Source organism: Sphaeramia orbicularis, chromosome 24 (genome assembly GCF_902148855.1).
Source record: "Sphaeramia orbicularis chromosome 24, fSphaOr1.1, whole genome shotgun sequence".
Taxonomy (NCBI): domain Eukaryota; kingdom Metazoa; phylum Chordata; class Actinopteri; order Kurtiformes; family Apogonidae; genus Sphaeramia; species Sphaeramia orbicularis.
In genome coordinates, this window is record NC_043979.1 from 49011801 (window position 1) to 49037047 (window position 25247).

A 25247-nucleotide genomic window follows, 5' to 3' on the forward strand; every position below is an offset into this window, starting at 1 on the left:
CATTCCAGACAGCAGCTCCGTATATTCCTGGTTATTGTGTATGTGATCCAAACAGAGGGAACAACGTGGTCAAATGCATGTTTTTAACCAGGAATTAGAACGGACCTGAACTGGAAATAAGGCCATATTTGAATTTAATAAAATGAAATCAGTCAAAAATACTCCTCAGATGTACTTTTGTAAGACATTTTTTTTAACGTTCTTGCTGATGCCCCCTTCCATGTTTTCATCCATTCACCCATTCATCTATCTATCTATCTATCTATCTATCTATCTATCTATCTATCTATCTATCTATCTATCTATCTATCTATTCACCCATTTATCCATCTATTCATTCACCCACCCATCTATTCACCCATCCATTCATCCATTCGCCTACCCATCCGTAGATCCGTCCTTCCTTCCATCCATCCATCCATCCATCCATCCATCCATCCATCCTTTCACCCATCCATCCATTCATCTATCTATTCACCCATCCATTCATCCATTCACCCACCCACCCACCCATCTGTCCGTCCGTCCATCCATCCATCCATCCATCCATCCATCTATCCATCCATCCATCTATCAATACACCCATCCATCCATTCATCCATTCACCTACCCATCCGTAGATCTGTCCTTCCTTCCTTCCTTCCTTCCTTCCATCCATCCATCCACCCACCCACCCATCCATCCATCTATCAATACACCCATCCATCCATCCATCCATTCATCCATAATAATTTTTTTGGCTGTTCTCTTTGTTTTCTTATAGTGGATATTTTTTTTTGGGCTGTTCTCTTTTTTTTCTTACAGTGGATTTTTTTTTTTTGGCTGTTCTCTTTTTTTTCTTATAGTGGATAATTTTTTGGGGCTGTTGCACCTCTGGGCCACTGCAAAATACAGAAAATGCTTGCTTACCAGTAGTAACTGACTAGAGCTGCAGTGTAAAATGAACAGTGTTGTTGTTGTTCCTCCAGTGAAACCAGTAAAAACCTCAGGAATCTGGACTTCCATGTGTGTTAATCTAATCTGAACCACCCCCAGTGAGTTTACATTCTGGTTTACAGTACACGTCGTTTCCACAGGACAGAGATGTGTCCACACAAAGAGTGGAAACGGGAGGTGGGAGCAGGAAAACACAGCGTTTTCCTGTGGAGAGCCGAACACGACGAGGGCAGAGGGGGGAAAAAACGACAGGGATGTCACTCAGATTTATGATCACCTGAGGATGTGGAGCGGCTCCCGTTCGCTTTTCTAACCAGAGCTTTGTGTTCCTGGTTCGCTGCCACCTGGATCGGATCTCGGAGGGGAAGCAGGTCAGGAGGGAAAAGGAGAGCGGAGAGGAGAGAGGAGGCTCAGTCCAGAGGCAGAGTCGAGCAGAGGGAGTTCAGCCGCTGAAGGAAAAACTGAGGAAGCAGGAAATTATGGGAGCAGCTGCCACCGCACTCGCTCTGCTGGGTTTGTTCTCTCTGGGAGTTTCTGCCGCCGCCGCTTCACCAACACAGGTCAGCACCCACTCTTTAGAACAGGGGTGTCAAACTCCTTTTAGTTCAGGGGCCACTTTCAGATAAATTTGATCTGAAATGGGCCAATCCGGTAAAATAATATATCATATATAACAATATAACATAAGGATTAGGGATGTAACCATTACCGGTATAACAATAAACCACAGTAAAATTGCAGACTGTTAGTATTACCGTTTAAATTCTAATTCTCATGATAACCGTGTTTGATTACTGCACTTTAAGGGGAAAAAAAACCCTATGTAAAGATCTGCTTTTATGTCAAATATTTGAGTATAGTTTTCATTTATTACAATTTTAATTTTCTATACCTAATATTTGGAACCAGTATTCCCTTTTAAAGTCTTTGAAAAGGTTTGCTAAGCACCTTTGTGTTATTTATGCAATAAATTATATACATTTTTCATATCGGATTTTACATATTTTTTGTGTTTTTGGTCCTTATATGTTTTTATAGTAGGTTAAAGTGAAAAAATAATAGACAGATGATATAGATGAAGTTGTGCTGAAAAAACAGATCCCAAACATGGCTATAGTAAACATTTGTTTTTACATAGTATATAGAGGCAAAATCAAAAGGACTGAAAAACGGACAAAATAGGCTCAGACCACTAAGGGTTAATATTTGAATGTTTCTGCAACAGAAAGTACATTGTGCCTATTATTTTAATTGTTTGTTTGTTTGTTTTCAAAATAAAACTTGGTTAAATTAATTTTAAGTGTGTGTATTAGTACTTTTTGAACATTTTGAGCACAATTCCAACAATATGGTGATAATAATGATAACCATGCTAATTTTGGTCACAATAACTTTTATATCGTTACATCCCTAATAATGATATATAAATAATGTCAACTCCAAACGTTTCTCTGTGTTTCAGAGCGAAAAAAGTAAAATTACATTATGAAAAGCTTTATATCTACAAACTGTCCTTTCAAACAATGTGAATAACCTGAACAAACTGAAAAAATCAGTGTAATTTTACCAATATTCTACCTCAGTTTATCATTTCCACATGTACATTAGAACTTACAGATCACAGTGGATCTACAAACACATAAAACGTTTAGTAACAGAATCTAGTTAAAATTGTACTTAACTTCTCTTAAGACATTTCAGGTTGTTCATATTTGTTCAGGTTATTCACATTTTTTGCAAAATTATATTTTGTTTTAGTGTAAATACATGAAAATATTTACATTTACAAAGAGAAACATTTGGAGTTGTCATTATTTCTATGTTATTATGATGGTGTTTTACTGGTTTGACCCACTGGAGATTGAATTGGTCTGAATGTGGAACCTGAACTAAAAGGATTGTTAATGTCTTAGTGTAATTTTTGCATTTCACACATTCATCCCAGGGGCCAGACAGGACCCTTTGGCGGGCCGGATTTGGCCCCCGGGCCACATGTTTGACACCTGTGCTTTAGAATGTACGTGATGAACGCAAACTCAGTATTTTAGCAGGTTTTGGTCATTATTCTCTTCATTTTAGTTCATTTTGGTGAGAATTTGCTTTGCTTTCTGTTCATTATGTTTAATTTTCATAGTGATTCAACTATAAACGGACAATATATTATCTCATAAGAGCTTTTTCATTTCATATTTTTCATTTATATCATCAGTGTAAAGTTAGCGCTTCATGTTTTTATTCTTATTATTATTATACGACCCAGCTGTGCATTTGTTTCACTGCTGTACTTGAACACATCCATTTTATAATTTTGCAAAAATAGGAACAATTCAACAGAAATTTCATCCTTTCCGTGTATATTTATATACTAAAAATGCCCATTTTTTAGGTTTTCCCACTAAAATCATCATCTTTTTAAGGCATTTTCAGGTTTTGTTTTTTTTTTTTTTTGTTTTTTTTTAGAAAATGCTAAATTAGGGAAAATGCCAGGGACATTTCATATTTTTCATTTATTTCATCAGTGTATATATAGTTTTTCATGTTTGTATCCATATTATAATATTAAAAATACTAATTTTTTAGGTTTTCGACTACAAACAATCTTTTTAAAGAATTTTGAGCTTGTTTTTTCTTTTAAAGATAATGCAAAAATAGGGACAATGCCAGAGACATTTCATATTTTTCATTTATATCATCCGTAAATAATTACTTTTTCATGTTTGTATTCATATTATTAGATTAAAAATGCCCATTTTTCAAGGTTCTCCACTAAGAACACCATCTTTTTAAAACATTTTGAGGTTTTTTTTTGCTGGTTTGTTGACCAGTTTTGTGATTATTGTGTAGAATTTTGTCAAAACAGGAACAATTCACAGAAATTTCATATTTTTCATTTATACCATGAGTGTATATTTACTGCTTCAGGTTTTTATCCTTGTTATTATATCCTCCTGAGACCCACTAATGCATTTTTGTCCTCTGTAGCCTTCTAGAGTTTCTCCGCTTTACTTCCATTTTCAAGGTTTTCCACTTAAAACATCACATTTTTATAATATTTTAAGGGTTTTTCCTGAACGGTTTGCTTTTGCAGGAGATGTAAAGTGACTTGTCGGTTTGTCGTGTGAAAAGTTTTGTAAAAATAGGAACAATTCCAGAGATCGTGTATTAGAAATTGGAAAAAAAAAAGTAAATTCTGAACACATACCACACACATTCCTGTCTGTTGGTGCAATCTTTGAGAATGTGATGTCACAAGTATCTCATACGTAAAATAAATAAATGTGACTGTTGGTTCATTAGTTTTGTTGATTTGTTTCATTATTTCTTTCATTTTGTCGGTTACTTTATTGGCTTTAGCTCATTTTCTTTCTTATTTTGTTACTTTGTGTTCATTATGTTTATTATTTTGTTCGTTATTTTGGAAAATTTGAGTGTTTAGACTGCGATGTATGTGTTGAAGGCACTGAGGTAAACCCTACTGAGATGATGAACAGTCACTGAAGACTATAACAGGATAAATTGCGGTAAAAAAAAAGAAAAAAAAACCAGTAGTGAATGGGGTTTGTGTCAGATCTGTGTCACAGTTTTATAGAGTGTGAAATTTCAAGGCTTTGCCAAGAACCATCGAAGAGAATGTGCTGCAGAGCTTAGCTGGTTTGGGTTTTATATTGTCAACCGCTATAAAAAGAGGCTCCCAAATGTTTTCAGTTTGATCTAACAATCAGTTTTAGATCGAATTTACAAAAATACATCTTGAAAATAGAGCCGCTCGCACTGCACTGCAGTGTGGCTACAGAACAAATGTTATTGTGATGCATAACCACTTGAACTGGCTCTCTGTTAAAAAAAAACATGACTTTATTCACTACTGGTTTTCTTTACAAATATCATTATAACAAAAAAAAAACCCATCCATTTTGTACAAAAATGTTTGTTTTAGTTCAGACAGACATAGCTATGCAACCAGGCAGGCGACCAGGGGGAATTTTACACGACCCAAATCAAGAACAAATGCAATGAAATGAATGGTAATATACAGAACTATGCAAGAATGGAACAAACTACCAGAACAAATCACACAAGAAAACTGTAAAATGAAATTCAAGAAATCAGTTAAGAAGCATCTATTGATCATAAATGATTGATACTGGACTAACTGAATATATACAGGGTGGGGAAGCAAAATGTACAATGAACATTTAGTTGTTTTTTTCTCAGCAGACACTACGTCAGTTGTTTTGAACCCAAACATATACTGATGTCATAATCATACCTAACACTATTATCCATACCTTTTCAGAAACTTTTGCCCATATGAGTAATCAGGAAAGCAAACGTCAAAGAGTGTGTGATTTGCTGAATGCACTCGTCACACCAAAGGAGATTTCCAAAATAGTTGGAGTGTCCATAAAGACTGTTTATAATGGAAAGAAGAGAATGACTATGAGCAAAACTATTACCAGAAAGTCTGGAAGATACTATTAAAGAAGAATGGGAGAAGTTGTCACCCCAATATTTGAGGAACACTTGCGCAAGTTTCAGGAAGCGTGTGAAGGCAGTTATTGAGAAAGAAGGAGGACACATAGAATAAAAACATTTTCTATTATGGACATTTTCTTGTGGCAAATAAATTCTCATGACTTTCAATAAACTAATTGGTCATACACTGTCTTTCAATCCCTGCCTCAAAATATTGTACATTTTGCTTCCCCACCCTGTATACTGTATATACCACAGGTGTCAAACATGCGGCCCGGGGGCCAAAACCGGCCCGCCAAAGGTTCCAATCCGACCCGCAGGATGAATTTGCAAAGTGCAAGTTAGGGCATCGAACTCAAAAATAATATCATAATAACCTATAAATAATGACAACACCTTTTTTTCTCTTTCATTTAGTGCAAAAAACATTAAATTATGAATAACCTGAACAAATATGAACAACCTGAAATGTCTAAAGTAAATTAAGTGCAATTTTAACAATATTCTGCCTGTTATTAAATGTTTTGTGCCTTTGTAGATCTCATATGTAATGCACATGTATAAATGATAAGTCGAGGCATAATATTGATAAAATTGTACTTCTATTTCTTAACAAATTTCATTTTTGGGGGGGTTATTCACATCCTTCTGTTTGGCTATTTTGTAAATGTAAATATTGGCATAACTGAATGTTATTTTTTGCACTTAAAAAAATTTGAAGTTGTCATTATTTATTGGCTATTATGGGTATTATGGATATTATGGTATTTTATTGGAAGAAAATGAGTTTGACACCCCTGGTATATACTATACCACTGCTGACCTAAAGGAGCTGTCGTGTCTGTTTCTTTCATGTTAAGTTGTATGTGAAAAATTGTTTTGTATGACGATATTGTATGCTATTTGCATTGACTAGTTGTAAAGATTATTGTAAGGATCCCAGAAAGAATAGCTGTAGCTATGGTACAGCGAATGGGGATCCTAAAGAAAGAAAGAATTTCCATAATGTCAGTGTAGTTAGAGATAATTACACCATATAAGCACGTCTGATAGTCTCTTCTTACATCTTTCATTACTGCCTTTTACATCTGATAACATCTTTTCATCAGTTTTAGCTTCTTTCATCCATTCCTTCTTGTTCTGTCTTGTTGCATCTCTTACTTTTCTATTGCATTTCACACAGACTCTTTGTCATAAAATGATGTGCAATAATACCAACATATTTCCCACTGCATATCTGATTATATTTGCATATTCAGCTCCACAGAGGAGATTAAATTATCAGTCCTGTTTGCCTGTTCATCAGATGGATTATGCGATAATACATGCACTGATTTTCATGAAACTTTAAGCGCTGGACGTGGGAGGTTTTGAAGCAAATCCATAAAAAGTGGCATTTAAAAGTGTTTATAACCGCTTCTGGTTAGCTGAGGCAAAGGGTACAAGCTATACATCTCTATTATAAAGAAACTAACTGACTATTGGCATCAAAAAGCAGAAATAAAAGAAGGAAATTATGATTAAAGTCAATATTATGGGAAATGAAGACGAACATAAAACGTTTGTTTCCTTTCAAGTATTTCTTTTGTTCCTGTTAACACATTTTAATTCAAGTATTTTTAATAAACACTGAAAAAAATCATATAAAGAGCAAAAACAGAACATACGACAAGGTAAAAATAAGCGTGAAAACAGGATTTCTCATTAGTCTCTTTTCCATTGGACATCTGCACAAAACTTCACTATTTACTAAATGTCGAAAAACCGGTTTTTCCATTAAATCACAAATGTGATGATTTGTTTATTTATTATCGCGAGACGACACGAGAAGTCATTCCATAAACATGGCAACGAACGTAAATACAGTGTTGATTTACAGATCGGCTAAAATTTGCTTAGAGGTCGTATTTGTGTCTCTGTGCATAAGAAATCAATCTCAGTGAATCCCCAAAGGAACTTTGTGTTGAAAAATGCAAGTTCTGCAAATGGACAGGATTTCAGTTCTGTTCAACATGTTGATGCTCATATGAACTGTTTTCAGCTCAAAAATGTCCAATTTCAGCACAATTAATGCTAGATTTTCATGTCACAAATGGCCAAGTTCTATGTGAACTGAATTTACCTGAAAAACAAATCTTCTATTCTTTTCGATTCCCCAGTTTTTCTTCCCAGATTCTCTCCTCCATTTCACATGTTTTATTTGTACAGGTTCAATCTGGAGTATGGTGCTGATCCATCCTGCTTCTGTTCCACCAATACATACATGAAGAATGGCACACAGCACTGTTTACATCAACAGTTTTCTAATAATCAGCATTTTTATACAGAAAGAACAATTCTATATTGTTCTTTCCTCTTTAGTCTGATGCTAAACTATCCAATAAATAATAGTGCTCCTAGTTTTTGCACAGGGATCATTAGTGTAAACGCTGACATGGCTGCAGAGCATCAGTATGATGGGATCCACAACAACCATGTCACGTCCGTCCACCAGCAAAAGTTTTCACATACACGTGCTATTCCAAATCCAATATTTATGAAAATAGAGCTTCCACTGTCAAAGAATATCAGTAGTCTGTGCATTATTATTAGCATTATTTCAACACAGTTCTATGCATTTCTTACAACTTTTTTTTTAACAAAAACAACCACTCATTTGGGCCCCAAAGTAAACTATAGCCGAGATATATTCATTATTATATATTACCGCTCTATCTCGTACTAAATTTAAAAATTATTCTGTTTCCACACATACCGCACCATGTCTCTTTTAAAATTCTTCTTCTTTGCTTGTTGTAACATTCGTCAAATCCATTTTTTTATTATATTCAGGTGACTAATTGCGGAAAAAGGTCTTTCCATTGCAGTTTTGTGTGACATACCATTTGCGCTACACCTGAAAAAACACCTATTAACAGCGAATTGAAAAACAAGGGTTTGGGTGAAATTGTCGTTTTTCCATTCAGTAAATTTTTATGCAAATAATTATATTCACGCAATTTGAAGGTCAATGGAAAAGCGACTAGTGTTTCATTGTCATCTTTACATGTTTTTAATTTGTGCGTCTCAGGCGTCTCCCCTACAAATGAAGAAGGCGAGGGGGGATGTTCCCGATATTCTGCCAGAACCGGAACCAGAACCAACCAACCCAGTGTCGGACTTTGAAAATTCATACAACTACGTCTGTGAGTTCATTTCCAGATCTGATCCAGGTTTACAGGACCAGTGTGTACGATTACAGAGGATCTATGAGCACAGATGGGAAATGTTCTCAGTCGTGTACCGTCACATGTAGCTGTGAGTGAAGTTTATTTAAAGTTTTATGGAACACGAGATGTTTCTGCTGGAGCTACAGACTGGGAACCAAACACATCTGATGGTCCTTCTCTGACAGATGTGTGTTTATTTGATATTAGACATGTTTTTGAATAGAATAGAATAGAAAAGAACAGAATAAAACAGAATAGAATAGAATAGAATAGAATAGAATAGAATAGAATAGAATAGAAAACAATAGAATAGAACAGAACAGAAAAGAATAAAATAGAATAGAACTGAATAGAAAAGAAAACAATAGAATAGAACAGAACAGAACAGAATAGAATAAAACAGAATAAAATAGAATAAAACAGAATAGAATAGAATAAAACAGAATAGAATAGAATAGAATAGAATAGAACAGAAAAGAACAGAATAGAATAGAATAGAAAAGAAAACAATAGAATAGAACAGAACAGAAAAGAATAAAATAGAATAGAACTGAATAGAAAAGAAAACAATAGAATAGAACAGAACAGAACAGAATAGAATAAAACAGAATAAAATAGAATAGAATAGAATAAAACAGAATAGAATAGAATAGAACAGAAAAGAACAGAATAGAATAGAATAGAAAAGAAAACAATAGAATAGAACAGAACAGAAAAGAATAAAATAGAATAGAACTGAATAGAAAAGAAAACAATAGAATAGAACAGAACAGAACATAATAGAATAAAACAGAATAGAATAGAATAAAACAGAATAGAATAGAATAAAACAGAATAGAATACAATAGAATAGAATAGAATAGAATAGAATAGAATTTTTGAGTTATCTTGCACACAGACAGACAACCAGACAAACCAACGCTGACAAAAACATAACCTCCTTGGCGGAGGTAATAATTTTCTGCCTGTTCCTCAGTGTTTAGTGTCTTTGTAGATCTGATCCATAATGCACATGTAAAAATGATAAATTGAGGCAGAATATTGTTAAAATTGCACTTATTTTTCTACAGAAATTTCTGTTTTTCAGATTATCCACATCTTTTTTGTTTGGATAGTTTATAAAAGTAAGTATTTTCATAATTTAAAGGGCTTTTTGCACTAAAACAAAGACAAAAATTTGGAGTTGTCATTATTTATAGGTTATTCTGTTATTATTTTACTGGTTCGACCCACTGGAGATCAAATCAGGCTGAACGTGGCCCCTGAAAGAAAATGAGTTTGAGAGCCCTGCTCTAGATGAACATACAAGCGCTGACAATAAAATGCAAATATCTCAAAACAGCTGTGTACTATTCACCTGGCTCACTCTGACCCTCTGAACCGTACTGTCCACCTCAGTGTCCAGACTGGCCGGGATGGACCAGGCCATCCATAAGCTGAACGTCGGACACTACACCCTGGATGTTAAAGTCAGTCAGCTGTTGGACCGTCTGGTCAGGATGGACGGTACGATAAAGTGACACACGTCCACTACTATCCTGTCCATTACTACCACTACTTCCTGTTTATTTCTGTTTGTGCACCATTTTTCAGCTAAAGTGGTGGAGCTGGAGGACAACATCCGAGAGGTTTATCAGCACAGTAAAGACAACCGAAAGGAGCTGGGAAGGCTAGAAGGTAGGCGAACAAATTTAAGTGTTTACCTTCTTTTCCTTACGATAAGGGGACAACTCAAATGACACTGTGCAATTTACCACATGACATGTTAAAATGTTTTCAGTGGTAAATCAGCCAAAATCTGTTGTTTTTATATATGTAGTTTCTTTTCCATTGGACATCTGCGCAAAACTTTACCAATATTTATTAAGATTGAAAAAACAGAAGTGTGTGATGTTGGTTTTTCCATTAAATCTTGAATACTCCGATTTGTTTATTTACTATCGCGAGATGACAGGAGAAGTCATTCCATGAACATGGCAACAAACATAAATATCAAGTTGATTTACAGTTATATTCATTTTTATTATTATATGTTACTCCTCTATCCCGTACTAAATTAAATAAATGATTGCGTTTCCTGGCATCTCCACACATACAACACCATGTTTCTTTTAAAACTCTTCTTCCCTTGTTGTAACGTCCGTCGACATCCGTTTTTTTTTTTTTTCTCACATGACTCTAGTTGGGGAAAAACATCTTTGCATTGCAGTTTTGTGTGATATACCAATTGCACTGTGCCCAAAAAACCACCTCTTGCCAGCGCAAAAACTTTAATTGAAAAATGAGTTTTGGTGAACTTGTCATTTTTCCATTAAGTAAATTTTTTTATACGGAAGTTATATTCGCACAATTTGAGGGTCAATGGAAAAGTGACTACTGAAAAAAAAGTATTCAACATACAACCCCAGTTCTATTGAAGCTGGGATGTTGTGCAAATCAAAACATCAATAAAACCAGAATACAGCGATTTTCAACTCGTTTTTGACCAACTGAATACACCACAATGACAAGATATTTAATGTACAAACTGATAAACTTTGTAGATGTTTCAAAAGAACAAAAGATTGGAAACTAGGATGTAAACAATTAGTTGACTATCGATTAACTGTTGATGAGAATTTGCTCGATTAAATTTTTGTCGGTTAATGGGGGGGGGGGGGCATCTCCACTGAAATCTGGCTCCATCATGTCAGTGATGCAAAGTCAGAAATGCCCATTTCTTCTAAACTGCCCCTCTTCAGATCCATTTATTTGATTGAATTTCTTTGCAGAATTTCTTTAGTTCTACTTCATAAATGTCACTGTCTGTTCTGTATCCAGTGGTTCATTAAATCAATCATTAAGGAATGTGACATGCTTTTTTCATGAAGTATATAAACAGTATTTAGCTTTTATTCTTATAGACCCTATCGAAAGAGAAATTCAGGTTCTCAGGAAAATCACCGCTTATCAATTAATTGTTAATCGATCGATAAGGTCAACCAACTAATGATTAATGGATTAATCGATAATTTGCATAACTACTGGGAACACTGAAGAATGCTCAAAGAACACCTGTTTGGGGTGTTAAAGAACTGGCATTGTATAACAAATAAAACTTTGTTACTAATAAATAACAATTGCGATAATATAACTTAGCTCTCATGCCTCCACTTTGTATTTAATATGTGAGACTTGACTTTCCTGATATTCTCAAGTTGAATGTCACCCAATTTAATTGCCATAAATGACAACGATGGTTCATACACTTCATAAAATGTTATTTATTACCTTGAATTGTGTTTTTTTTGGTTCAGATTCTAAGCATCTGTGATCTATTTGGGCTCTAGATTTTTTTTTTTTTTTAAAGAATCACACCCTTTTATTCAATCTCATTCCAAGTCTACTTACTACTGCTGTTTTTATAGTTATTGTTATTATTTCCTCCTCTTATTCCTCATATGTGTATCCACAGTGCTGTGCTTTTACTAGAATCTTACTTTCCCAGAGGGATCTTCCCAAGGGATCAATAAAGTTCTATCTAATCTAAACTAAAGCCATTAGGATAAATGTTCTAGTTCTCTCTGACATGTACGGTCAATAGGCCTTGTTTACATTAAATTATACCAGAAATAACAACGCTGCTGGGTTTTCTGAGTCGTTTTTGGTGATTTAGAAGAACTCCCCTCCAAAATGCCCACCCAAAAATAACCACCCTGAAGGGAAACTATAATAAATATTAAACCAAGATACTAATAAATCAATCTTTTCAGGACCTATATATTTAACGGAATGAGTTCACAGTCGACACATGAAGCAACATGCAGAGCTGATAAAACCCACTAGTATGCAAATAAGCAGGATATTTGTAACAAAGAGACGCATTCAAGAGTAATCTTGTTCTGAGTCTCATGTAATTTTATGTGTGATTTATAACAGAACATTGTGTGATCCATCTGATGACAGAAGACGGCTTGTTTTGACAGATGAGCACGGACACGTATTAAGGAAAAATGCAAAACTCAGTAACGGTTGAATGCCAACGTATGAGGACAGGGAGGAGGAGGAGGAGGAGTCAGATTTATGCAGACTGTAAAAGTATGCAGACGAAGTGAGCGCCAGAAGTTCACAGTGACCACTCAGTGTTGGATGGAGCCTGGATCTGAATTAAAGCACGACTTCAGAACCACATGAAATGGAATCACTGCGCCATAGAAAATGATTCCTAAAAGTCAATTAGAATAAAGTGAGAACTGCTGTAACATCTGGCATCATAGACTGTAACAAGAACCAGAACATTTCCTGTATTTTCCGAGCAACTCTGTCATTTAGTCGCAGTCATGAGGAAAATCCTGTTTTATGAGATCGTTCAAGCGTTGACCTTTGACCAGCAAAATCATCTCAGTTCACCTTTAAGTCCCTGTTAAAGCTATTTTGTTCTATACACGTGCAAGAATACAACTTCCTGTCACTATTTCTATAATATAACCTAATTCATGCCAGTTTCTGAGGCTGAAAGTAAAGACAAAATCTATAGTGGATCCAAATGGTATTTTGACACACATTTCTCCTTTAATGATTAGATTCAGATCAGATACAAATTTATTTGTCATTTCAGTGTAGTATAAAATACACAGAAATGAACAGCAACACTCAGTAAATACTATAAAATACTGATAAAAATACTAAAATACTGATTAAAAAAAAACAACTAGAAAAGCACTCAGAGAGCGCAGACCTCCGCCAAAGCAGATCAGTGCCCCACCCCCATCACCACCAAAATGTAATCATTTATTCCTTGTGCCAGTATAAGCATTTCCTGAAAATTTCATCCAAATCCGTCCATAACTTTTTGAGTTATCTTGCACACGGACGGACAGACAGACAAACCAACGCCGGCAAAAACATAACCTCCTTGGTGGAGGTCATAAAAAATACCCCCCCCCCTTAAAAAGTTACCCATAAATAACTAGAAAAGCACTCAGAGAGCGCAGACCTCTGCCGAGGCAGATCAGCCCCCCCCTTTGATCACCACTAAAATGTAATCATTTGTTCCTTGTGCCAGTATCAACATTTCCTGAAATTTTCATCCAAATCCATCCATAACTTTTTGAGTTATCTTGCACACAGACAGACAGATAGACAGACAAATCAACGCCGGCAAAAACATAACCTCCTTGGTGGAGGAAACCAAGGCTACATTTCAACTGCAGCCAAATTTGGCCCAAATCCAATTTTTGCCACTATTTGACCTGTATCTGACCTGTTACAGACAGTTTGAACGGCACAAATCTGATTTTTTCAAATCCGACCCAGGCCACTTTCATATGTGGTCCTAAATCCGATACATATCAGCTATTTACCTCTGCCAAGGAGGTTATGTTTTTGCCGGCGTTGGTTTGTCTGTCTGTCTGCCTGCCTGTCTGTCTGTCTGTCTGTCTGTCTGCCTCTCTGTCTGTCTGCCTGCCTGCCTGCCTGTCTGTCTGTCTGTCTGTCTGTCTGTCTGCCTGTCTGTCTGCCTGCCTGCCTGCCTGCCTGCCTGTCTGTCTGTCTGTCTGTCTGTCTGTCTGTCTGTCTGCCTGTTTGTCTGTCCCTGTGCAAGATAACTCAAAAAGTTACAGATGGATTTGGATGAAAATTTCAGGAAATGTTGATACTGGCACAAGGAACAAATGATTAAATTTTGGTGGTGACCGGGGAGAGGGGGGGCACTGATCTGCCTTGGTGGAGGTCTGCGCTCTCCGAGTGCTTCTAGTTTGCAATGAAATGTCAGTCTGAACAACCAGGTCACATTTATCCGACCTTTACGTCATTGAAATGCCAGTACAGCCCGACTGCAACACGTTTGCGGACAGATATAGATTGCTGGAGATGAGTGTCTTGTGGTGAGAGTGTTACGGAGAGGCGGTCACACATATATTTAAAACTTTCTTCTTGTCATTCAAAAATTCTGACTGAAGTGTGTGTGAGTGAAGCCGCTAACATCACTATCCCACCACTCCTGACGCCGACTCCACATCCAAATACTCTGTTGTACAAATGTAGCAGCCGTTGTACCACAAAAGGCCAGAGTAAAAAACCTGGCTCTCCTCTTTTTTAATCTTCTACTTAAAATTGTTTGACTGTAATGGTGCTGACTTCAGTTGGAGAGAAACTTTGTCAGTGCCACACACGCCGATACGAGACACCTCCTGATTTACTTCCGTAAACACAGCACGTGCTGTGTGGTCACGTATTACGTCAGGACCTCTTTTGCGCATGCAGGTCACTTCAGGGTCAAATTCAGTTCATACTGAGAACTGATAGAAGTCGCATTTAATTTGTAATATGAACGAGCACACAAAAAATCGGATTTCACAAAAAAATCCGAATTGTGCACCGAGACCTGCTGTCTGAACGTAGCCTAAGATTATTATTTTCTAAAGTGCACAGCAGTAAAGTGCCGATTAAGAGTGCATTCCAGGGTTTCAAAGTTCAACAAGAGTTCATTTGCCTAACCACCTCTGCATAAAAACTATTTCGGAGTCTGGTGGTGTGTGTTTGAATGTGCCGCAGTCTCCTGCCTGATGGTACAAATGTAAAAAGTCCATGTGCAAGGTGGGTGGATTATTGCACCATCCTGTGATTTGAAAATTGCAGCAGACCATATTGTGATTGTGATGCGATTAATTGTACAGCCCTACTGCATAGGTTGAATTGTTGCTGTGCAGCGCTCGTGAACCTTCAAGAACAAGCATTGTGCGTGCCAGTACTCTGGAGGCGTGGCTTCATTAGGATGTCTAAAGAAAGGGCTTTGGGCTTCTGAATTGAGTATTTTCAAAATGGAGCTTGCTCGAACTGTTTTTTGAAGATCTCATACCCCACCTTTAGTTGTACAGCTCTACTGCATAGGTTGTTCTGGAACCTGCGTGAAGTTGGCCCCCCACCCGACCAAAACCTCTGGATAATTTGTGTCATTCGTTTGTGTTTCCGCTCCAGGACATAACGGCACAAACGAACATTTTAACAGCACAAATCAATGTTATGGAGCTATGTGCAACCCTGCATGATCTCAACTGTCGGATCCCTGGGCTAACAAGCATGTGTGATAGGCTTACTAGTGCAAAGCTCCTGTTGATGGTCTGAGTCTGTGGTGGGCTCTGTGGTGGAGGACCCTTGAACTGCTGTGACAGAGCTGGAGGTGTCAGCCAGAGAGGACGTGCAGCTAGTTCCAGCCCTCTGTCTTCTCCTCTTGAACCTAGAACCAAAACACACGACTATCAACAAATATTAGCTGAGATGTACGAACACTGTTGGTAAGGTCAAATGATTTGTATTTATTTATTTAGTTAGTTACAGGACTATGTGTATTGGCATTATCAATCAATCAATCAATCAACCTTTATTTATAAAGCGCTTTTCATGCACAGATGCAACACAAAGTGCTTTACAGAATTAAAAACAATTACACAATAAAAACAGAAAAACAATTACAAAGAAAACCCCTCCCTCCCACCCTCCATACTAGACACACACACACACACACACACACGCCCACACACGCACACACACAACAGGGAGACATGGCATGGCACTGTGGATCAAGGAAACGCCCCCTTTGGGGCCGTCCACACTGGGAGGAGCCACAGGCCGTGCCATCGGGGGGACCGGCACCCAGGCCCCCCGACTCCGACAGACAGGTGGACCCCCACATCGAAGGGAGGACCCCCAGCCAGCCGGGCCAAAGGGACCCAAGGACAGTACCCCCACTAGCAGAGCAGACACAGCTCCCAGTGTGGAGGACCCCCCTGAGGAAACACTGGTGTTAAAGCTAAAGACTAAAAGCATAACATAGGACTAAGAAAATAAATAAAATAAAATAAATACAGTACCAAGAGTAAAATACGTAAGATTATAAATAAAATAGAATAGATAAAGTATCAGTGATAAATAAAACAAAATAAGAACAAGAAGAGTTCAAAAAATTAGTTAAAAGCCTGATTAAAAAGGTGTGTCTTTAATCTCCTTTTAAAAATACCAACAGTCTGTGCAGTCCTGAGGCTCTCCGGCAGGCTGTTCCACAGGTCGGGGGCCATAGTGGCTAAATGCTGCCTCACCGTGGGTTTTTGTTCTGGGTTTTGGTATGGTTAAAAGGCCAGTGCCGGAGGACCTCAGGGTCCGCGAGGGTTGATATGGTAAAAGCAGATCAGATAAATAGGAGGGCGCAAGGCCGTTAAGACATTTAAAAACCAGCAAGAGAATCTTAAAATCGATCCTTAAGCGTACGGGGAGCCAATGCAGCGACTCTAAAACCGGTGTAATGTGCTCCTGCCCTCTGGTCCTTGTCAGCACGCGTGCGGCTGAGTTTTGTAGTAATTGGAGATTTAAAGTACTCTTTTTGGGAAGACCAGAGAGCAGGGCATTACAGTAATCTAAGCGACAAGAAATAAAAGCATGCATTAGCACCTCCGTACTGGCCTGAGAGAGAAACGGGCGGACTCTGGCTATGTTCTTAGTTGTTCTTAGTTGCAAAGGCATTAGTTGCAAAGAACAAGATGCATCCATCAGATTTAGCAGAAAAGCTCATTTCAGTCTGTTGTCCTGGACAAACGACTATCATAATAAAACATCACATAGACTATGAAGTATTAATACACTGGAAGAAAACTGTTAGACAGGACAGATAGAGGAAAGTTTGCTCAGACTGAACAGTTACAGCAGAGTACATAAAAAGGGGCTGACATTCTAAAAGTACAGTAACATTTCCTAGAATAAGAAGAAAATATAAAAGACAGAAGAGGAGAAAGAAAGACAGACAGACAGACAGACAGACAGACAGACAGACAGACAGACAGACAGATAGATAGATAGATAGATAGATAGATAGATAGATAGATAGATAGATAGATAGATAGATAGATAGATAGATAGATAGATAGATAGATAGATAGATAGATAGATAGATAGATAGATAGATAGATAGATAGATAGATAGATAGAAACAGAGTTACCTGTCCAGTTTTTGGGTGCCTCCATACACTGACTCTGCTTTGAATAACTGAACAATGTGGGAACATAGTCTGGACTTTGTGGATCCACACATGCCTTCCCTGTAAGACACCATCAGTTCTTATATTATGGTCCCATGGCTTAGCTAAGTGTGTGCTCAGTCAGAATATCAATATATGGTACATTTAATATTACTGTACAGTAATGTGTACTGAGTGATGTCAGTGGAATCAGTGTGTGTTTATTACCAGTCTACATTGTGTACTTTGTTGTGTGTCGTCCCACAGGCTGGAAGAAGGAGGAGTCTCAGGTAGAACTAAAGGCACAGTTAGTCTGAATGAAAGAAAATACAGTCACAGAAAAAATGATTAGACCATCAAAAGCCATCAAAAACAGTGGTTATGTCAGTGGTTTCCAACCTTTTTGGGCTCGTGACCCTATTTTAGCATCACAAATTTCTGGCCACCCCAGATATTCACAACAGAGATATGTTTTTTACTAAAATGAATTTGTTCTTGGTCATGTAATAGTTTGCTATACTATGTTTCAAATAAAGGTTAATTTTAGAGGATGTTTAGTCTATATAATATATATTATTGTGGACAGAGGCAGTAAATCCAGGTGTAGATTACTGCACAAAGGGAAAATTGGATTTTTCCTTGCTCAGGATCTGTCCAGTCAGTCCAGCTTGGATTTTTACAAGGAGGACAATTAATACTGAACAAACAAGAACTGAAACTGAATTATGAAAGAGCTGCAGCATCTGAAACTGACCACACTGAACATCTGACAGATGAACAGAACCACAGTGCTGCAGTTTCAGCTTCACTTTGTCACGTCTGTTATGAATTGTGATTGTCTCTCAACTCACATATATCTTCTATCAGTAAGTTTTTTTATATTTTATTTTTATCAATTACTAGAAATTTCAGGCGACCCCATTTGAATTCCAGGTGACCCCACGGTTGAAAAACACTGGGTTACGCAATGAGTATTAACTCCTGTGTGTATCATGTGACTAAAACAGACAGAAAAGAAAACATGGAATGACTAAAAGCACTGTTTTTGTCAGTACGATGACATAGATACTGATGGAAGAACTGAAGTGATTTTAGTTATTATTGAGAAAACATGTTAAATGCATAGACATCAGCTCTGAAATTAAACTACTATGAGCTGTTTTTGTCATTATCATTATATTTGTCCAAACCAATGTACCTTTAGTTGGACCAGGCATTAAAATGAACAAGAAATTGAAGAACACAAGGGTGGGCTAATATTTTTTCCAAGACTGTATAACTTGAAAACATTCAACCCAGTTTCTGCTTTTTGTGTAACCTAAATGTGATGAAAGGATGGATTTGTATCAATGAAATGAAGGTCACACAAAAAACAAAGGTTAAAACCTTAGATAAACTGTCTTCAGATGTACATAATAAATGAAAATGAACTTGGTTGTTGTATTTATTCAGCAGCAGAAGCAGCATTTCAGCAGCTGTCCTTAAGTGACCAGTCAAATCCTAAGTATAGTTGTAGTAATACTGAGTATAGAACGACTGAAAGGCACTTCCACAAGCTCCAGACACTTACTTTACTACCATTCACAGGAAAATACTGGAATACAGTAATAAAATTCATGTCACAACACCAAATAGGTTTCCTCCTTCTTCCAGCTCGTGGGACGACACACAACACAGTACCCAACCCAGACGGGAAATAAACAGACTGGGAACATGAGCTACACTGTCTGTGAGCTAGTTGGTTTGTGTACAAGCTAACGTTAGCTTACAAGCTAACGTTAGCTTACACGCTAATGTTAATTTTAGTCAATGGTGTTTTCCGTTCCAAAATAGCCTATTGGGACTCCATATTAGTGTGTAGTAATCAGAGGTGGAAGTCCTACCTGATATGAATGTCCTCTGCTGAGCCTGGAGTCCTTCTGGTCCAGTCTGTCCTGGAATGGCTTCAACCAGAAGCCAGAAGGTCATGGATCAGGGATTTCCCACAGAATGAGCACTAACAGAGGACTAAAGAAACATTCTGTTTGAGACTCTGTACGACAGCGGATTAGGACCACATAAGGAAAAAAAAAAATGCTTGTCACTATGAGAATAAAGTCATTATTTAACAAGAATAAAGTCATTATATTTCGAGGATAAAGTCATAAAATAATGAGCAGTTGTACCTACTCATGGATGTAGAACTGTGAACATTTAGTGCGGTTCTCCTTTCATTTGTGGTTTAGACACAAAGGCCAAATCTGTCCTCCATCAGCACATTAGTCTGAGGACTTTGAAGACAGTTTACACACGTTTGGGTTTGTTGTAAGAACTGAACTGATGTGTAGAAAACTGCCTCTTCTGTGGAGGAGAACCTGCTGCAGTGTTCTTCTGTAGGACTATCAGTGGAAACACCAGAGAACTAAACAGAGGGTTTGTGTTTCAGAACAAACTGTGGGGATTCTACTGTGAGTTTCTGAGTCCAACAGAAGGGAAAGTTGCTGCTTCGCTTGTTGCCTCCGCTGTAAAACTGGAAACTGTCGAATTTTCAAAATATTATGAGTTTAATCTCATAAAAGTACGACTTTATCTCATTAAATAATGACTTTATTCTCATTAATTAAGGACTTTATTCTTGTTAAATAATGACTTTTTTTAAAACTACATTGTCCTCATTAGACAGCATCTTTATTCCCATTTACTGATAACTTTATTCTCATGATGACAAACATTTTACTTTTTTAACACACCTGGAACACGCCCTCGTATATATGACCTATATACGCAGATACATTTTTCACTTAGGGTGTACCTAAACAAATATGTACATTAAAAAGATCAGTATTACATTACAAACACACTGACCAAATTTCATGTAAAAATAATAATCCTTTCTCATAAAAAAAATAATATCCACTACCACAAAGCATTGTGGGTAATGGCTAATGTCAGCTGATGTGCTGATGATGGTCTACACAGAAGTGAGTGTTACTGTCAAAAAAGTCCATTCAAGTTATTATTCATGAGTTAAAGGAGGCCAAACTGCTGTAAGTTGTCTTTGTAATATCTGACTCATCCTATAAGAACTCTGTTGACTTTAGGGTTCGCGAATGTTGACTTTTCAATGAGTTTAGCGTCCGTGCTAACGCTAAATTAGCCGTTAAGCTAGCTGCTGGTTAATGCCATTTATGGTGTGAGTTATCAGGAGAGCAGAGTTTGGAAAGGTTTGTTTTAGGAAAATATCAGCATTTTAACATGTTGGATTTTTATACAGAATTTATTCCAAGTATTTTATGACTAACAAATTTCATTCTTTTTTTCTTAACCAATTGGATGACTTTCAAACAAAATCATTAACATTTTTGAAGGGTTGTTAAACAAAAATGACTACATCTAGTAACTTTGTTCCAAACTTTTATGAATATTAAAAATATATTGGTGTTTTTATTGATTCATCATGACAGCTGAAACCTGATGGTCACCACTGGATGTAGAAATAGTTTCAGTTATCCCTCAGAAAACATTCACTTGAACGTGGCATTGTATTGGATTTCACATTTTATTTTGAAAGTTGTTGTTGTTGTTGTTGTTGTTGTTGTTGTTGTTGTGTGGCCACGTGAAAGACATCTGAAGTTACTGTTTTATAACATAACTCCATTCTCGTTTTACATATGTGGCATATTCATTTGTTTTACAGATTTTATAAAATAAAAACATAATAGTTCCAGTGTGACCTGATGTGTTGACCAAGAAATTAAACACATCAGTGACGTTAAGATCATCTACTTTGATTCACTCAGAACCATCCAACCTGACCCATTTACAGCGTGGTCATTGTTCTGAATCTGACTCAGAGTCGCTGTAGTCTGCCACCAGGGACAGGATTGGTGTTTGGCTTCACATGTAGGTTTTAAAAATCACAAGTATACAGAATAAATGCACAATATTTTATTTCTGTGAAAACAAACAATCAAGACTCATATAGCATTTCATTTCCACAATTGAAAAATGTTTAAAATGAACAGCATGGTGGTAAGAAATGTAGTATTACTTCTTTAGCAGAAAGATTTTGAGTCCTGATTTGAATAATGACATCAAGACACTGTTTTTGATCCTTGAGTGTTTGATATTCCATAATGTGGAAACTTTGAATTTGATATTAAATTGACTTGGACCAGAATTGACTGTAAATGTTAGTTGACTGCCTCCTAGTGTATGAATATATATTAGAATTAAGCAAGAACCTCTTGTAACGCTCGTAGACTCAAGGATCTCAGGAAGAGACTGTTGTTCCAAAATTTTCTATATTCGTTCCACCGGTAGTGTACCTTCACGAAATTAGGAAACGTCTACGTGATGCAAAGGACAAAGACGGTGTCTCTTTATCTGCTCAGGAGCCCGATAGAATCTAAAGAGCCAGGGTAAAAACCCAAAACTGCTGGGAGATGGGGGTTCACCACATTTTAAAAGGACTTACCACTTGAAGTCGGTGTCGGGGGAACACAACAGGAGAATGAAGAAAAATTCACCAAGAGAACGGTTGAGTTTTTTTGTTTTTTTTTAAAAAAAAGGTTGGTCCAGAATCTGGTTTATTAAAAACAGCAAAAGTTTACAAAAATCAAAACTTGTGAATTATCAGAGAAGGCAGTTTACCACTAGTTTCTCTGTAAAACACACACTTGTCAAAAATAAGGAAAAAGGAGCACACCGAGGGAGTCTCCTTCATTACTTTTAATAGTCTTTAGTGACTTTGGAGACTCCCATTATTCAATGACGTTACTCGTCGTCTGCTTATTATTGGTTAATCATAGTTACTGGGCAGAACACGTCAGTCACTCCATAAGCTAATTCTAAGAAAAGTACATGCTTTTGCATGTGCACCACTTTTGCTTAACACCTGCACCATTAGGCTAGCATGTCTGGACCACAAAAATCCCCTTGTTCATATTCTGTTTTTTCTGCTCTACGCTCTCTTTACCACAGCTACTTTCTAAAGCTGTAAAAGTAGATCTTTTAGGTAGAATCTCACCTCTGCTCTGAGTTCATCGCAGGCAGGTGTTTGTTCAATCAAAAACACACACACACACAAATCAAACCTGACTGTTCAGTACCTCTTAAAATAAAAATACAAGATATAGCTGGAAAATGTAACCCAGAATATAACTTAAGACTTGCAAAAATAAAAAGAGTCTTCAAGCAAAACAACTTTGTAATGTAAAGATTAAGCAGACAACTAATGATGTTACTTTTCCTCTCCTCCATTTTGGTTCATGATGCATGATTTATGATATTCACCTGACACTGTAAAATTTAAAGTCACATTCAACTACCATTTAATACAATACTTTTAACACTCTTATAGATTATTATTATTATTATTATTATTGAGTGATGCATCTACTGGCACCTGACAGTTTGAGTGGCAGCTGACAGCCTGCCCTGCACATGAGTTAACTGCCAGATCAAATAGCCAATCGGAGCAGAGCCATTCTAGCCAATAAGAGAAAAGAAAGGCGGTACCTTCCCCGACTAGCCTACATTTCCCAAACTGGCCTACAGGCTACACCGGTAGGCAAACAGGAAATGTGCAAATTCAATGATTATTACTAAAAAATAATGGTTGGTCATACAGAAAATGCATTTGTAACCCAGATCAGTGGACAAATATTAATATTTATTTTGAGTCATTGTATTAGTTCTTTTGTATTTTTCATGATGACTCAAGGCACATCACTGCCCTAACCCCATGGTGGCGCTCTACAGCATATTTATGTAGGTTCTGTAGAGAAAAAAAAAATCTGAAGATGACTGTGTGCGTATGATGTCATCATTGAAAACAGAGGTGGGGAAATCTGTGTCGATATTAGGGATATAACAATATGAAAATTTCATATCACGGTTACTGTGACCAAAATTATCACGGTTATCATAATTATTGTGGTATTATTGAAATTGTGCTCAAAATGTTCAAAAAGTACTTATACACACACTGAAATAATTTAACCAAGTTGTATTTTGAATAAATAAATAAATAAAATAATTGGCACAATGCACTTTTCTGTTGCAGAAACATTCAAATATTAACCCTTAGTGGTCTGAGCCTATTTTGTCTGTTTTTCAGTCCTTTTGATTTTGCCTTTATATACTATATAAACAAATGTTTACTATACCCATGTTTGGGATCTGTTTTTTCAGCACAGTTTCATTTATATCAACTGCCAATTATTTTTTCACTTAAACCTACTATATCAACACAAAAGGCCAGAAAACACACAAAAAATATATATAAAATCCGATTTGAAAAATGTATATAATTTATTGCATAAATAACACACAGATGCTTAATGAACCTTTTCAAAGACTTTAAAAGTGAATATTGATTCCAAATATTAGGTATATACAATTAAAATTGTAATAAATTAAAACTATACTCAAATATTTGACATAAAAGCAGATCTTTACACAGGCGTTTTCTCTGGAAAAGTGCAGTAATCAAACACGGTTATCATGAGAATTAGAATTTAAACGCTAATACTAACCGTCTGCAATTTTACCGCGGTTTATCGTTATACTGGTAATCGTTACATTCCTAGTTGATGTAAGTACCCAAAATGCATCACAGAAGCAACATGGCAGCTCCATTAACTGTGATAATTTAGCTTTTTTTTTCTTCTGAAATGCCAGTAGTAGGCGTTAACAGAATAGCTCTGGTTGTTTTCTGACTCTCAGGTTGCCAAAAGGGACACCGAGTGGGATACAAATGTTACCTGGTCTACAACACTTATGAGGACTACGCTGGAGCTTCCAGAAAGTGTCTGGAACGCGGCGGCCGCATGGCGATGCCTCGTGACCGGAAGGAGCAGGAGGCCTTGGCCGACTACGTCAAGTCCTTCTTCCACCCGGGGAACTGGCCCGTCTGGCTCGGCATCAACGACCTTCGATCCGAGGGGACGTACTTGTTCGACGATGGGACGCGGGTCTCGTACTTCCAGTGGCGCAAACACTTCCTGTCCAGCCAGCCGGACGGCGGGCGGCGGGAGAACTGTGTGGCAATGTCGTCAGACGATGGAGACTGGTGGGACCACTACTGTGACCGGACCATGAACTATATGTGCGAGTTTGACGACAGAGTGGCACTTTAGAACGGGGACACTTTGAAGATGTATTCCACCACCCTATGATCTGAAAGGGATAATTAGGAGTTTTTGGGATGTGGTTGTAGGACACTGTTTTCCATGACGCTCAGTAAACCTCCAGAAGAACCTTTATTTATCAGTATGTGTTGGACATGCAACACACACCGAAACTGACCCATCGTTAGCTGAACATGCAGAAACACCACATACACACATTAAACACATGTCAAAAACAGTGTCAGTTTATATTTACTGTATATTTTGAATATTTTTATGACTCTAATGGCCAACTGACTGTCCTCCAAGCCAATATTAAGGATCCTCCAAAACATAGAAACCCATTTTCCACCAACATTTACAGAACCTTTTTTGTAGTCCTGTTGAATTTCTTCCTCTGTAAATACAGGGTGTACCAAAAAAACTATTCATTTTGAAAAATTACCTCCAGTTCCACATTTGATTACACTGGGTTACAAAAAAATGTTTTTTGTAAGTTGTCTAGGTTTTTTCAACTGAATTCGGAC

General features: G+C 37.0%; 2 protein-coding genes across 2 annotated transcripts in view; one reads left to right on the forward strand and one right to left on the reverse strand.

Annotated features, from left to right (window-relative positions):
* LOC115414722 (NACHT, LRR and PYD domains-containing protein 12-like) overlaps positions 1-22200 on the reverse strand; it is a 51508-nt gene extending 29308 nt beyond the window's left edge. Inside the window, exons 1-5 of the mRNA XM_030128001.1 lie at positions 22065-22200; positions 19492-19615; positions 17837-17921; positions 17591-17689; positions 15698-15837 (exon numbers count right to left, since the gene is read on the reverse strand). The gene's annotated coding sequence lies outside the window, so the exon portion shown is untranslated. The remainder of the gene's footprint in view (positions 1-15697; positions 15838-17590; positions 17690-17836; positions 17922-19491; positions 19616-22064) is intronic.
* On the forward strand, positions 1140-25247 carry LOC115414726 (C-type lectin domain family 11 member A-like). The gene is made up of 5 exons (XM_030128006.1): positions 1140-1496; positions 8483-8597; positions 10020-10127; positions 10215-10298; positions 24317-25247. The coding sequence occupies exons 1-5, from the start codon at positions 1416-1418 to the stop codon at positions 24727-24729; spliced, it is 801 nt and encodes a 266-aa protein (XP_029983866.1). The 5' UTR covers positions 1140-1415; the 3' UTR covers positions 24730-25247.